At 45.8% G+C, this 16,115-nt stretch overlaps 1 protein-coding gene across 2 annotated transcripts in view; it reads right to left on the reverse strand.

Annotated features, from left to right (window-relative positions):
- The window catches only part of MIOS (meiosis regulator for oocyte development), a 771,408-nt gene that overhangs the window by 587,480 nt on the left and 167,813 nt on the right, over positions 1-16,115 (reverse strand). For both annotated transcript variants that reach the window (XM_069648526.1, XM_069648527.1), the window contains exon 3: positions 15,865-15,963. In XM_069648526.1, the coding sequence (XP_069504627.1) occupies positions 15,865-15,963 (99 nt within the window). The remainder of the gene's footprint in view (positions 1-15,864; positions 15,964-16,115) is intronic.

Below are 16,115 nucleotides of genomic sequence, written 5' to 3' on the forward strand. Positions count from 1 at the left end.
GGCAGAAGGGTCAGCTCTTCAGGTCCGTTGCAGACAGTGCTGGAGAGTTTTCAGTGATTTGAGATTGTCGATGAACCACCTAGGCGCTGGTCCTGAGCTCTGCGAGGTCTGTTTTGTTGGGCGAGGGATGTGAGGGCATTTGTAAGCCAGAGGTCAAAGGATTCGATTGCTGAGGTCCTTCCTGGAGGCAAAGAGTATGGAGAGAGTTGAGGAGTGAGTGCTCTAGATCTGGGGGGATTACAACTTTGTTCCATAGTGGCAAAGTAGAGGGGATGGTTGGCAGCGGTCATGTGTGGGCTTGAATGCTAACCGCTGTGCTCAGAGGTATGATGAAGTACATTGCTGAGTGATCAGTCCACATGATAGGGGCCAGGGTGGAGCGGGGGAGGTTGGGTAGATATATTTGTGGTGTTGGAAATCATGTTCAGGGTGTGACCTCTCGTATGGGTGGATGTTATGTTACGTTAAGTTAAAGGTACTTCTATAGTGCACCGCCACCAACGGAATTGGTCCCCAGGCGCTCTGGCGGATCTGTAAACAGGAAGGACGGGTAGGGTTAGCCGGGAGGAGGGGAGCAGGAGAGTGGGAGAAGTGATGTGCTGTTGGCAGCTTCAGCTCGGTATACACCGAGTGCTGGGCTTTGGTGCTAGTATCGGATCGGGTGAGACCTCGAGTGCTGTAGGTAATGTTTATGTGTTATTGATCCGGTGTGGAAAGTGTGTGCGGTTTGCTGGGAGAGAAATGGTTGTGTGGCTTTGTGTGGCTTAAGTATGCAGAAGATTGTGGGTTGGGTTAGTGGGGGTCTGTGTCCTGATCCAGGTACTTCTGATTCTGTTAGAGTTGTATCCCTGTGGGTTGGGTTGATGCTGGTTCCTCGTGGGAGACTCGCTTTGTTGGTGCTGCGCTGACCCCTCTGTATCATAGTGACTATTGTTTGGATCGATAGGTGCATCTGAACCTTTCTTCGGGTGTGGGACGGGCTTGGTAATATCTCTATTCTCTGGTTATCTAGTGCGACATTGGTCACTTGAGGTTTTGAATGGTTCTGGGTCGGAGTGGTGTTGATGTGGCGTTCTAGTGCTTCCGTGTTGGTGAGCCTGTGTATTCAGTCGTTCGTTTCCTCCTGTCATGACTGTCTTTCCGTTGGTTCTTTGTATTCTGTGGGGTGAACATCCTTGGGGCTGTTTAGTTGTAGTATTGTGTGATGGGGCATTGTGCTTCTACTGTGTAGTAGGTGGACAGTGTGTAATGATGAAACATTCTGTTTCTCACCTACTGGAATGGTGCTCGTGGTGTGGTGCTTCCTTTCCCTCTCTGTCTGCTGTCCTTAGGTCTGTTGGGAATGGCTATAGCTAAAGGTCTTCGTCATGCTATGTATGCGGTCTTTGGTCGTATTGCGGCTGTTTCCAGTTTATTCGTTTAGTATGTCATGGGATATTTTCCTGAGGGTTTTTCCCATTGATGGCTTGGTGTGGATCCAGGTCTCTCTCTATGTTCGTGGATGTTTTCATTGTGTGCGTGCCCCTGTGGCTGGTCTTTCTAGTTATGATGTGAAGAGCCATGTTTTCAATAGTTTCCTGAACAGTAGGTGGTTTCCAGTGTTATGTATATACTTTGGAAGGTCGTTCCAGGTTTTTGGGGCTTGGTGCGAGAAGGAGGATCCTCCAAGTTTTCTTTTGTTGTAGGGTTTCGGTTCCAGACGTATGTCAATGCTTGATCAAAGCATTCTTGTTGGTTGATGTAGGCACAGTTTGTCTCTCAGGAACTGTGCACCGCTCTGTGCGTGATGCACATTGTTTTGAATTGTATTCGTTGTTTTATTGGTAGCCAATGTAGTGTTTTCAGCGCTGGTGTGGTGTGTTCTCTTCGGGGTAGTTTCAGAAGCAGTCTGGCCGCCATGTTTTGAATGCGTTGTAGTCTTTTTTAAAGTCGTTCCGGCATGCCTAAGTATAGGCTGTTGGCGTAGTCTATTCGGGATATGACTAGGGCGAGGATGGTGGTTGTTTTGTTGGCGAACAATAGGAATGGTAGGATCCTCTTTGCCACTCGCAGGAGGACGAAGTTCATCTTGCGAAGGGCATTTACTTGTGGCTCCAGCATGAGATTATTGTCCATCAGGACACCCAGGTTTTTTTTACTATCAGCGAGGGTGCTGGGGTTGTCCCGAGTTCCCTTGGCCAAGGGATGAAGTGGTTTTCTCCTCCATTTTTTGTGACAATCATTATTTCTATTTTGCCTGGGTTGATTTTGAGGCAGTGGGGAGTTCATCCAGAGGAATACATCGCAGAGGCATTTTTCTAGCGTTGAGCTTATTTCCGGGTTGTCTTGTATTTTGAAGATTATTTGTGTATCATCAGCGTAGTTGTAGCAGGTGAGGCCGTGGCTTTTGATGATTCTGATAAGTAGATACAGGTATATGTTGAATAGTAGCGGGGAGAAGGAGGATGTGGTATTTCACAGGTGGAATCTCTTGGGCTGGATTTGAAGGGTTTCATCCATATGGTTTTCCGTTCTGTTGGTTAGGAAAGATTTGATCCATAGTAAGGTGGTGTCTGTTATTCCCAGTCCTTCTAATCTCGTTATGAGGGTGTTGTGGTTAACTGTGTCGAATGCTGCTGATAGGTCTAGGAGTATCAAGGCAATGCTGTTGTCCGAGTATGCGTTCATTTTTAGATCGTCCCATATTGAGAGTAGAGCCGATTCCGTTCCTCTCAATGGTCTGAAGCCAACTTGTGCTTGGTCTAGTAGGCCGTGCTATTCTATGAAGTCTTGGGTCGTTTTGTGTATGTATGTATGTTTCACGCAGTTTGGCTGTGTACGGGATGTTGGAGATGGGTCTGTAGTTGGAGAGGTCCTCTATGTTTCCTGCTGTATCTTTGAGTAGTGGCCTGACGTATGCAGTTTTGAAGGCTTGTGGCACTTGCCCAGTTGCGATGGAACGGTTGAGGACATTCCTGTGATATTCCAGGGGCATTCCTTGTTATTACTTTCATTCACCAGTTTGACAAATGTCGCCACTGATATTGCTGGAAAGCCTCGTAGTTTGTTTGGGTATTCCTCCTGGGTGTAGGTGGGGATCGTTGTCAGATCAGGCAGTGTACTTTGTATGGTTTGTTGGATGCTGGCGATTTTGTTTTTGAAGTGGTCAGCAAGGTCATTGCATAGTTTCGTGGACAGAGTTGGTGTGTTACATTCCGGAGAGTTTTTGATTTCGTTTATGATTTTGAAGAGTTCTTTTTGGGCGTTTGGTGCTTTGAAGATTCGGTTGTCGTAGTGTCTCCTCTTTGCTTTTTGGATTTCCTTTTTATATGCGCATTTGTGTTGTAGGAATTTCAGTTTTTTTGCATCATCGTTTCGTTTTCTCCAATCAAGTTCTAGTCTTCGGTTTTTCCTTTTCATGTTGCCGAGTAGTGGGGTGAACCATTTTGCCATTGCGCGTTTGTGAGAAGGAGTGAAGGGTTTTTCTCTGACGATTTGTTGTCTATAGTAGTTATAATCCAGGAATGCAGCAGGGCTACTTTTTTGTCCAGGTCATCTTCTTCCACAAATGTATGGTGTGGTTTGCTAAGCTCCAGGAGTTCAATTAAGTTTGAGTTTTTGATGGTTCTTCAATTTCTTTTCATGGTGTTCGTTTTTTTTTTCCGGTTGACTTTTGGGGTGGCCATTCTGATTATGAAGGGGTTGATGAGATGGTCGCTCCAGGGTATTTGAATTGGGTGTGCCGTGGTGAGGAGTAGTTTGTTCGCGGAGATTGCGTCAAGTGTGTGCCCTACCGAGTAGGTTGCTCCTTTGACTAGTTGTTGCCGATTCATTGCTGCTAGTTGGCTGGTTAGCGATTTTTGTACGGTCGTGGTTTCTTCTTCAAACCAGATGTTGAAATCTTCAAGGAGTATCAGGTGATTGTGTTTGATGGCTAGGACGGTGATTGCTTCTCTGAAGGCGTCTACGAAGGTTGCATCGTAGGTGTAACGCTCACCTGATTCCCACGGAGGCGCTGGTCCCGGCTGAACTGTTATAGTCTCTTCAATTGAGAAGCGTAGAGCTCGGATGACTCTCTGGACTGGGCTTCCTCTTATTGATTGTCTGGCTTGCAGGGTAAGGTTTCTGCAGGCGGAAGAAAAAAGGGTTAATGACCGTTTTGCTGGACTTCCTCCTCACTAATCGCCAACTCTCCGAAAGTCCAATGTCCTGGTGAGCTCTCACCTTAGGCGTATAAATGCTGGGCTCTCCATCCTGCGACTATGCAGGGGTGCGTGGGTTCCAGTTACGTCACTGGAGATCCTCAAAGTCTTTTGTGGCCTTAGAAGTGGCACAGGTGCTGAGATGCCAAAAGGTGATGCCGCCGTTACTGCACGAGCGGATGCCAGTAGGTATAAAGAGTTTATAGTCTTGAAGAGATGGGCACCTTTAATGAAGTCTTTGCATTGTCTTTTTCAGGTGCCTGGATGCTGAGGGGGTTGTTCGTCCGTTGCCGTTGCACGTGCGAAGTACGTGAGTATAATGATCTGTGACCTTATTATAGCACCTCTAACAATGTTCTTTTCTTATTTGCAGGTGTCGGGACCTTGCGGGCGTTTTCCCAGTCGCGGATGCACGTGGGGAAACACGTAAGTGTTAGGCTTTCTTGCAGTCTTTAATGGCACTGTTAGACGTATGATTAGGGATTCACATTTATCGATGTTTGGTGGGTTTTCCAATTTGATGTCCAGGTGTTCCTTGTGAATGACTGCCAGCCCCCCCCCCCCTCTTTTGGTTTTTCTATTGCTTGGATGCATTTGAAGTATTCAGGCAGGCAGTTGTTGAGGGTGATCTTGTATTTGTCATCTAGCCATGTTTCTGTTATAAACAGGATGTCGATCACTCCGTTGCAGAGCAGATCATATATTTCGGTGGCATGTTTGGACATTGACCTTGCATTAATGAGGTTGCAGTGGATCTTTTTGGTGTGGTTTTGCTTCTTAGTTCCTTGTTTTGGTTTGTGGTTGTTTGGTTGTGGTGCATCGTTATTGGCATTGTTTGGGCGTGGATGAGGATCAGCGAAGGCTGCATCTTCATTGTGGTGTGGCGGATGAGGATGAGTGAAGGCTGCATCTTCATTGACGCGGTCTGCTAGATTGAAAGCTTGGCTCTTCAATGCGGTGCTTCTCTATTTATGCCGGTTAGGCAAGGTCGGTGAAGGCTTCTTCTTCGTTGAATTGGTCAGTTAGGTTGATGTTTGGGTTGTTGGGTGTTTGATCTTTGTCATTGTTTTGTCCGGTGTGGCATGGGTGTTGAGGGTGTCCTTCTGTTCTTGTGATGTATGGGGTGATGAGGTCGGAGTATATCCACACTCTTCTTGGGTGATCCTGTCTTTTTCCTGGTTGTCTCTGGCTGTTCTTTGTGTGTCTTGGTGTCTCTGTCATTGGGGTATCCTGGTTGAGGGGTTGTTGCGAGGTAAGGTGTGAGATGTAAGGATTTTTCCCTTTGGAAGATTGTTCTGGTCGTTTCGGTTTTTGGCGTTCTGTTTCCTCTATTTTCAGTTGTTGCTTTGGTGGTAGGTTGGATTTGTGCATCTATATCCTGTGCGGCCTTGTCTTGTGCCTTTTCCCGGCGTCCCTTCCTGGTCTGGGGCATTCTGGCGCTCTGTGCGGAGGTTCCGGTAGAGTGGTTGGCTACAGTCTTGTGATGGCAGTACTGGGGTTTCTTCTTGTGTTTGTAGGCTAGGTTGCTTTTTTGTGCTGTTTGTTCTTCAGGTGGGTTGGTTTGTGTATCCTCGGAGCGTTGTCCGGGAGGGGTCGGGGTGCTGGTACAAAGTTCAGTGACTGTCTATGTAGGTCTCTTGGAAAAGAGGAGGGTGGTTGAAACTACACTATCACGGTCTGGTCCTCACTAGGAGTATCTTAAGGTGGATAAGGCCAAGTTTGTGCTCGAGACTAAGTCTGACTATGTTCTAGAGTCCTGTATGGTAGGGGGGACTCTAAGGAGTATTGTAATCCTTACAATGCAAATTTTGGGAGCAGAACCTCTGCTAGATTTGGGGGACCTGTATAGTGGGAGAGAGGCCTATCAATGCAATCTGAGTATCACACAATGCAATTTGGGAGCAGAACCCTTGCTAAATTTGATAGACGTGTATAGTGGGAGAGAAGCCTACCAATGCAAACTGAATATCATACAATGCAATTTGGGAACAGAGCCATTGCTAAATTTGAGACACCTGTATAGTGGGAGAGAGGCCTATCAATGCAATCTGAGTATCATACAATGCAATTTGGGAACAGAGTCTGTGCTAAATTTGAGAGACCTGTATAGTGGGAGAGAGGCCTATCGATGCAAACTGAATATCCTACAATGCAATTTAGGAACAAATCTAGCATGCTTGTCTAGAAGTGGGCTAGGCTTCTAGGGTGGAGCTATTGCTATCCCCCACCTAGGCCACTCTTACCTTACCGGTCCTTGGTCGTTGCTGGTTGATGGCTGGCCGCTGGGTTCCCCTGTGGACACCTGCTGGCACTTCCTGGAGCCGCCTCTGTTCGAGCCGCCCTTTGCCTTGGGGTTCTTAGCCGCAGGGGGCTGCCGGGCAGAGGGCAGCCCTGGGAGGGTCTGTTAAGGCTTGGGCAGTCCGGCCACAGTCCCCATCAGAGCCTGGGGGCGGATCGGGATGCGGCAGGGAGACCAGGAAGAGGGTTCAGGGAGGAGATGGGACTGCAAGGGTTACTTCAGGGGGCTGGGGGCCCTTTTCCCCGAACAAAATGACACAATATGGGCCCACAGTTGGCCAAGCTCACCTCGCCAGCTCCCTCTCAAGGGGAAGCAGGAGAGGACGCGGCCTGCACTGGGAGACAAACAGGGACTGGGGCTCTAAATTATTAAAGAATACCAAATTCAAGGCTTAAAGAGGATCAGGGGGCTCACCCACTCGCCTGCACGGCCCGGATGGAGATATGTTTCAGGTTGTGTGATTCTAGGTTGTCTGTGAGCGATCTGGTCATAGGGTTTGACGGTGAGGTGAATCATATGTTGAAATCCCCTAGGATGTTAAGTGTTGGGTGTAGGATGAGATTGGCGGCCAGTGCTTCACCAAGTGTGACTGCAAAGTTTTTGTTGTAGCCGGGGGGTCTGTAGATGAGTAGGAAACTGTGTGAGGTGGATGGCGCGAGTTGGAGTTTTACCAAGAGAGATTCGTAGACTGTGGTGTTGGTGGAGATGTCCTTGATTAATAGCTTGAATTGGTGTTTGTGTAATATTGTGAGCCCCCCTCCCCTTCGTGATCTGTTCTGGACAGTGAGGTTTTAGCAAGGTGGGAGGGCATTGTGCGCAATGGGTTTGTAATCATCGGAAAACCAGGTCTCAATAATGAAAAGGATGTCTGGGTTGTCATCTGTGATGAGGTCAGAGATGTGGAATTTGTTTTTGGAAACTGACCTGGCGTTGATAAGGGTGCAAGATATTTGGTGGGTTGCCCTTGTGGTTGCTGGATGGGTAGGGTTGTAGGGCATAGCGGGGGCCGATGTGAGGGCGGGCAACGCAGTGGATGTGGCACAGTGAGAGGTGACTGTGGAGAAGAAGGAACAACTGGAGTAGAGGAAGAGGGAAAGGGAGGGGTGGGGAATAGGGCTAGGAACGGGTTGGGTGCGGGTGGGGAGGTTTCGCTCCTATACTGCGGTGTCAGTGGTTTCAAACTGTGTTTGAGGATGGGCAATGCTAGGAGAGGCATAAGGTGCCTTTGGGCCTTTCCTTGACTTTAGGACAGTCCTCAGTGTGTGGGGTAGAGCTCTGGAGCTTGGGGTTTTGGCCAGAGCTGCTCTTGCTGCGCTAAGGCTGGGGAAGTGGGAGTTGGAGGTACTGTGTAGTTGATTGGAGACATTGTGAGTAAAAGGTGTTGGTGGGTGGTTGGTGGTGGGGGTGGTGCCTGATGGGTATTTTATGTGCTTCGCTGCGTTGTCCAGTTTGTTTTGGGGGGTCAAGGTTCTCTGCTCCCTCTCTCCATCTTGCCGTTCTTAATTGCGCAGAGCGGGATCTACGGTGGGTGATAGTTGGAAAGGTGAGGTGGGTTGGTCCGGGGAGGGGGATAGGTGTGGTATGAGGGTTGCACATTGAAGGTGTGCAGTGGTGGGGAGGTGGGCTGTGTGTTGGCAGGAGTAGGGAGTGACTGCAGTGGATCTCATTGGGGCTACTGGCGCGCCTGCCTGCTGCTCTGCTTTGGCCAGTGTGTGGCATGGAGCTTGTCTGGTCTATGGTAGTTAATTGGCAGAGTTTTGGAGGTGAGGCTACGTTTCACCGAGCGGTACACTTTGGGTATGGGTATCACACACCTATGGTGGAACACACCTCGAATTTGAGAATCCTGTGTAGTGGGGAAGAGGCCCAAGTTTGCAGTAACATATGTTTTATAAGATAGTTGGCAGATATGGGGAAAACACACCTAGAATTGACAGCCATGTATAGTGGGAGACAGGCCTAGGTTTCACAATACAGAATGGTTTCACAGTATAATAGGCAGATATGGGGCAAACAGCTAGAATTGAGAATCCTGTGCAGTGAGAGGGACCTAGATTTCGTGTAGCGATATCTGTGGGAAGTTGTTCCTACCTTATCTTTTGATTCTGGTTGACGGCGGTCCGATTCTCAGAAAAGTGCGTCTGGTCACTGTAGCCAGCTGGTACTGCTGGATTGCAGGTGGGGTTATGCCTTTGCAGTACCTCGTAGTTGGCTATTGTGAGGTGGTCGGGGTCTGACACTGTGCACGTGGGAGTTAGATGGGGGTGCTGCTGATCCAACTCTGGGCTCAGTGCATTGAGCAGGCTGGGTGAACTGGACCAAGGTGCCTCTTTGGTTGTATGTGTTGCTGAGGGACATTGGGGGCAGTTGGTGGTTAGGCTAGGTTTATGTGGGTAGCTGCTTCCTCTGCTGACAACTGCAGACACTATCTGGAGTCGCTACTGTGGGAGCCGCCCTTTGCCTTGGGCCCTTAGCCGCAGGGGCTGCCAAAGCAAAGGGCTGCCCTGGGAAGGTGGGTTAAGAGCAGTGATTAACCAATCGGGGTAGGGGGCTGGAGGGAGGAGGGAACAAGGGCTGGGTCCGGGAGAGGCAGGGACAGACCACACACAGAGAGCACATTTAGTAAATATTAGTCTAAATGCCAAAATTCAGGGCCTCACAGCAGGATGCTTACCTCGAGGATTATTAAATGTCCTTGTCCTTATGTTTGCCGTACAGGCCAAATCAGGAAAAACATGATCCCCACAGCGTCCGCAGGCGAACGGGCACTCGGGGGATTTCAGATATATTATGCAGGGGCAAGTAAAACATGGGAAAAGGCTATATGAGGAACTAATAACATCCACACATCTAAGGTGGGTGGGCACTTTATCTTCAGCACACATAACCAAAACAAAGAATTCAGTCGTTGTGCATTACGTTTTTGTATTTTCTTTGTAGGAAGACAGGCAGGACTCCTTTCCTGAAGAAAGGTTTGTTAGTGGCCAGAAACGTGTTGAAATAAGCAATTCAAGTGGAAATGACAATTTAATTTTGCTATATACTACCTGTAGGTTGAAAATCAAGAACCTATTGTATAACTGTAGTTCCGAAGTTAAGTTTGTTTGACAATAATGTTTAATTTAAGAATGTAAAATGATTTCAGTAATTTTTCTCGAAGTACTGTAAACTTTGTTGTTGAAAGTTGAATAAAATTAAGAAAATAAAAAATGTTAAGTTACAAAAAGAAGGGACCTTTGGTTCCATTTGGAGTGCAAGAGATCTCATCTCCAATTATTGTATCAAGGCTAAAAATGTACACTATCCACTGGCCATTCCCTAGTGAGAATTTACTCTAGGCGATTAAAACACGTGCTTTGTGAATATGTAGTATTGAGGTGGCAGGTGACGTTTTATGCCCAGCTAGTAGTTGGAACTTGAAATGTTGCCCCCGATTGTATATGTACTTACTTTTAACTTGTCATTTAAAAAGCTGAGCAAAATTTCCAATCAAAGTCGGTTGTTTTATGTATATTAGTAAACTATTCGGTTAACTTTACTGTTGGCATGGCCAATGTTTGTAGAGTAGACTAAGGCCTAATGACAAGTTTTGCGGTAACAGTAAACCATGTGGTATTTGGAAATCCTACATATTTTCTCACTCTGCCAAATTCGGTGTTTCATTTCTGAAATATTTCATTCAAGCCTGCTTTTGTGTGGAAGAAATTACATCCACACAAAAGCAGTACCTCTTGCAAAATTACCACATGTGGTAATTCTGCATGCAGTAACAGGGCATTTACCATTGGGCAAAAAAATTGGGAATACCTGAAGGCTTTGCATGACTCAAGCAACCCTTTGAAATTATCTCATGATTGCTGGATATGGTAATGGTAATTCCATTTGGCAGCATTTCCAGAGGGCAGACTTGGAATTGGACACTGAAAGTTGGGCAGTAACCACAGCTAACGGTTTCCTAATGGATCCCTCCGATTTTGCAGTATATTTTGCCTGATATAAAGCTACCCGCCTCCTGGATTACCGGCTGAGATAGAATTTGCTCCCCACTGTATCGGTTTCCTTGTGTTTTCTGCCGAACCCAGAGCATACGCACATCGTTTGTATTGTGTGTGAAACTGGTTACCATTTCATTCTGGTCCTCTTGACTACCAACTGCACTCATAGCTTAGCCATATCTATGTTTGCCTAGCCACAAGGTCTGCACTCTGATAGAAACCAACTGCTTTGCTTCTGATACTTATGTAGCATGCCTTAATATAAATTACCCCAACCTTCTGATGAACCCTTTGCCCAACTACATTCGTTTCACACTGCCTATTTCAGTCCATTGCATTTCTGCATCAATCCAACTGATGAGTGCATTCTTATTTGCTTCTTCTACTTGTATTATCGCACGTTATCGAAACGGTTCCTCTACTGCATCTGCGATATCTGCCAAACTCAAGCATAGCTGCTTTAAACACAGTGTTAGAACTGCACAGTGATGGGAAGTCCTTTATTGCATCCGTTACTTGTGCTACTTCCTGAACCCATAGCACAGCTACATTTATTTCACGCCGTCTCATAGGGTTACATCAACTACACTACGATAGAAACAGACTCTTCTGTAACTGCCATCTGTGTTACCTACTGTGATGAAAAAAAGGCCTCCCTGTTGCATCGAGAACTTGTGCTACCTGCTGTGATAAAACGTGCTCCGGCAGCTTCTGCCACTTGTCTCACCTGCTGTGATAGAATTTGCTCCCCATTACACCTGCTTCCTTGTGTTACCTGCTGAACCCATAGCAGAGTCACATTAATTGCACTGTGCTACAAAGAGCTCCTGGCAGATGTATCTGCTCAACCCATAGTCTAACTGCTTCTATTCTATATTACCTATTCTGGGGCCACAGCATATGTACCTCAATTGAACAGTGACAGGATTTGACAGATTTGCATCTGCTATTTCTATACCGCCTGTTACAAAACCGTTATCCACTGCACCTGCCTCGGTTTACCTGTGGAACCCTATCAGCTGCATACATTGCATTGTCTTTAAATGTGCCTTCCGTTGCATCCCCTACCTGGGTTTTTGACGCAACAACCCCATATCAGAGTTACAATAACTGCACAGTGACAGAAAGACACTTTAATTGCATATGTTACTTATCCTATCTCCTCAATCCATAGCCTATCACATCTCCTTTGCACTGCATTTCCACCGCATGGCTACTTCAATTACAATGATAGAAACTGAATCATTTGCAACTACCACCTGTGTCTCCTGCTGTGGTAAAAATTGCCTCATTGCATCTGCCACTTGTGTTTCCTGCCGTGTCAAAATGCCTTCCTATTGCATTTACCAGTTGTCAACTGCTGGGATAAAACAGTTCACCATAAACCCATAGCTTAACGGCTTCCATTATGTGTTGCTGATTTTTGGGTTCATAGCATATCTACTTCAATCAAAATGTGACAAGAATTGATTCCTCTGTATCTTCTTCTGCTTCCACCTGTTAAAGAAACTGTTCTCGATTGCAGCAACCACCGTTTACCTTATGAACCCCAGCACTGCTACTTCATCTGCACTATTTTCTCCTCTATCTTCTAATCGCTTTTCTTGCTGACCTCATACATCATTATTATTATTATTGTTGTATTTATTGAGCACGGACCTAGCTTCGAGCGCTTTACAAAGTTATTGAACAGTACAGATGCATAACAGAGCAATTTTCAGAGGTAACAGAACAGATATACAGCAGGGTAGATTACAGAGTTACAGCTGTACTGGGTTGCGGGGGAGGGGCGGGCGGTGTCTAGCGAGTCAGGTGGCATGTGAAGCCACGTGATAGCCTAGGTATTGAGGAGGAGAGACTCCTCAAAGAGGTGGGTCTCGAGTTCTTTTCTGAAATTTAGGAGCGTGGGGAGAGTCTGATGCTGACGGGGAGGAGTTTCCATAGTCTTAGGGAGTAGGCAGGGAAGGCTTCTTTTCTGATCCTTTCCTTTTTGCAGCAGCAGATTTGATATCTGCACGTATCCTGGCTTCTGGTGGTGCGCTGTCCGCCAGAGATGCTGACTTTCTCTACAAGGTAGCTGGTGAGGGCAAATGCCTTATAGATGATGCAGCAAGGCTTGAAGGTGAAGTGTGCGTGCAGTGGGAGCCAAGAAGGTTGACGAGGGCTGGGGTGATGTGGTCGTATCTGAGTAGACCCTTGACGCATGCAGCTGCGTGTATGACAATTCTCAGGGGCACAAGGGAGGATGATGGGAGGTTTTCGAGGAGTACATTTCCCCAATCCAGATGGAATAGGACCAGTGTTTGAACGGTGGATCTAAAGCTGTCCGCAGGTAGGAAGGGCTTGACTTTCCGCAGGAGGGAGAGCCGAAACCAAGCGGTCTGAGTTTTCTTGGCTATGTGCGTCTTGAAGGAAAGGGTTTTGTCGATGTGGAACACAAGGGATGTGGCGCAGGAGGTGAGCTCGGGTAGGAAGCCCTTAGAGTTCATGGTTGATAGTAAGGTCTATATGTCTGGGTGTTCAGTGTTGTTGGTGTGGAGTAGGAATTCGGTTTTGAAGGAGTTGAGCTTCAAGTATGCACTGGATATCCAAGGCTGGATCAGCGAAAGGCAGGTTTTGGGCCTATAGATGCCCTTGATGGAGTCAATCTTGAGGTATAGCTGTGTATCATCAGCTTATTGGGGGTTGTGGCTGTTGTGTGTGGCTAAGAGGGCTCCCAGTGGCTCCATGTTTCATTTAAGATCACTGGGGAGAGAATAGAGCCGTGCGGGACTCCACATGCGACAGGTAGCATTGGTAGAGGAGTCATATGAACAAACTGCTGGTCGTTGGCGAGGTAGGACTTGAACCAGAGTAGGACAAGGTTGCTGTCCCCCAGGCGCCGATGTAGGGTGTGTAAGCGCCTGGTGGTCTACTGTGTCGAAAGCGACCGAGAGGGCGAGTAGAACCAGGAGGTATGGGTGGCCGTCATCAAGGATGGGGAGGGTGTTGACCACCTGTTTGAATGCTGTCTCTGTCCCTCATCTGAGTCAATACTGGGATTGGTAGGTTTGGAGGAGATTGTTATTGTCAATGTGTTCCTGCAGTTGTGCGGCTACCGCTTTCTCAATTATCTTACCCAGGAAGGGAAGATGGGCGATAGTTACCTAGGTTGTCAGGATCCAGAGTGGGTTTCTTTAGTAGAGGGAGGATTTGTCCTGTTTTTAGGATCAATGGAAAGGTGCCTTGAGCTAGGGAGCGGTTGATGATCTCTAGGTAAGGAAGGAGAGCTTCTACAGGGAGGGCCTTGAGGATGGATGCTAGGAGGATGTCGTCTGTATACAATATGACTTTGAGGGTTGCCAGGTTTTCTACCAAGTCTTCTGTCTCGAATGTCTTGATATTTATCTTATTGTTTCTGCTTCTCTTCACTACTGCTGGACCCACAGCTTTAATTACATCTATTTTGCAAGACCTGTTTAAGCCCATAGCACAGCTTCATTAATTGAACTCTAATATTTGGCTCATTTGCACAGACTACTTGTGCTGACAGCTGGTATATTAACTATTCTATAATGCACCTGCTTTCTTGTTTTACCCGCTTAACCCCTAGCATAGTTAAATCAATTGCACAGTGATTGAAACTACTCTTCCTTGCCTATGACTGTTTCTATTACCTCCCTAACCCATAGCTTGGCTACATTTATTTTTGAGCTCTTGGTTCAAGCCCATATCCTACCACACCAATGGCACTATGATAAAATTATCTTCAAGTACATCTGCTGCTCTTTTACAGGATGACCCCATCCCATAGCTACATATATTGTGTGCTGCCCGTTTGAATCCATAATTATGCCACATCGCCTACACTACTATAGGAACTGTTCCTCCTGCTCCCCCATCTGTTTTACCTTCTTAACCTATATCATTAATACATCTATATGTTGTCTATCAATTTGAATTCAGACTATAAACCACAACAGTTGCTCCCTCTAGCCATTCTCTATGCACAGCTTCAAACCCCTGTGATCATAAACCGACCCCACCCTGTAGCTACATAATTGTACTTGTGGACTATCAAGTGAACATGTAGTATAGCTACTTTACTAGCACTGTAAATCCATCTGACCCATACCATAACTGCATCTGTCCTTTATGTGTTGATTGCCCACCCCATACCTAAGTTCAAATATCTGCCCCAGACACTAATCAAATTCTACCCACTAACAGTTACAACTTATAGAACAAGAGTTCAAATTACATGTCATTAATTTAATAAATATTCACCCATAGCTATACGTCACCCCGTTACCAGTCAACTGCACAGCTTACGAGATCACTCGCTCCCCAGGATGCATACTGAACGGACATCATGAGATTAACGGAAGGGTTAAACCTACTCAACCAAAAGCAAGGTCATAGATAGTTCTACAGATTCTCCTCTCTGCCAACTCCTCCACCATCAATGAAGGTCTAGGCACATCATCATGTCTCCGATACAGAATACGGTACACAAGTTAGATAGTATCACAATAAATTCACATTGTGAACTGGAAAATGCAGAGAGTATTTTCTGCACAATGTTAATCAATATCCTTTGTTTAATCGACAGCTGTGTACTGATGCTAACATACATGACAGACAGCACCTTCATCACCACTTTACTTCGACAGACTAAATCCTTTCAAAAATTGCTGTTGGTAAAAGGAAAAGGTCGTCATAAAAAAAGTAACTGAAAAACAAAAGTATAGCTTTTTTTAAAAACTAAAACTGCAATCTACTTACAAGATATGGTGCAACATTATTCAATTATTTTCCTGTTTACAAAGAATGTGCCCTACTAAACTAAAAAAAGCGATGTGGTATAAAAGTAAACGTCAAGCTCTTCCATTGATAATTGCAGGTATTATTTATGTAAAGATATCAATTGTTAAACTACTTGCAGATCATTCTCCTGAATTAAGAATTTCAACCACTGCGAAGCCAACCTAAATATTTCTTAACATACAACATAAAAAATACAGGTAGTCTATTATAGTCCACTCGTGTCATCTTGTGGTTCTGTCAACCTTTGTGGGTCATCATATCACCCGAAGCCCAGGATGGCATTATTGGACATTAATATATGGTTATCCGTTATGAATAAAAAGAAACCGCTTAAAAAGCATCCATAATGCTAGCACAGAAGTAGCACAAATGGCGAAAGCAATGTAGTGACTGCATTTCAAGTCATTGAAAACAAGTTGTTCATAACATTATTTCCAATACATTTCCATTAAAAAAAAGCATTCAACACTAAAATATTGTAACCACGCTGTATAAATGTAGTCATTTCGTAATGCGCTGTTTTGGAATCTTGAAACTTTGAATGCATTGTCACAAACTGGAGTAGAAATATAAATGGCCTTACCCAGGGACGATTTAACAATCGACTTGATGCCAGCATACACCAAAAGCCCTTTGTTTCCAGGTGGTTTTTGGTCCACATCTTCGGTATATTGGTTCATAAGTATAGTAATGTAAAGGAAGAAAACAGTCACAGGAAAGGAGTTATAAACAAAAAAAAAAAGAAAGAAGGTGTCCTTTTCCGAGTATCCTCAAATTCATTTGGATAACATTCTTTTGGAGTGGAATACAACGTATTGTACAGACTAATCAAGT

Source organism: Ambystoma mexicanum, chromosome 2q (genome assembly GCF_040938575.1).
Source record: "Ambystoma mexicanum isolate Mex_15411 chromosome 2q, UKY_AmexF1_1, whole genome shotgun sequence".
In the NCBI taxonomy this organism is placed as follows: domain Eukaryota; kingdom Metazoa; phylum Chordata; class Amphibia; order Caudata; family Ambystomatidae; genus Ambystoma; species Ambystoma mexicanum.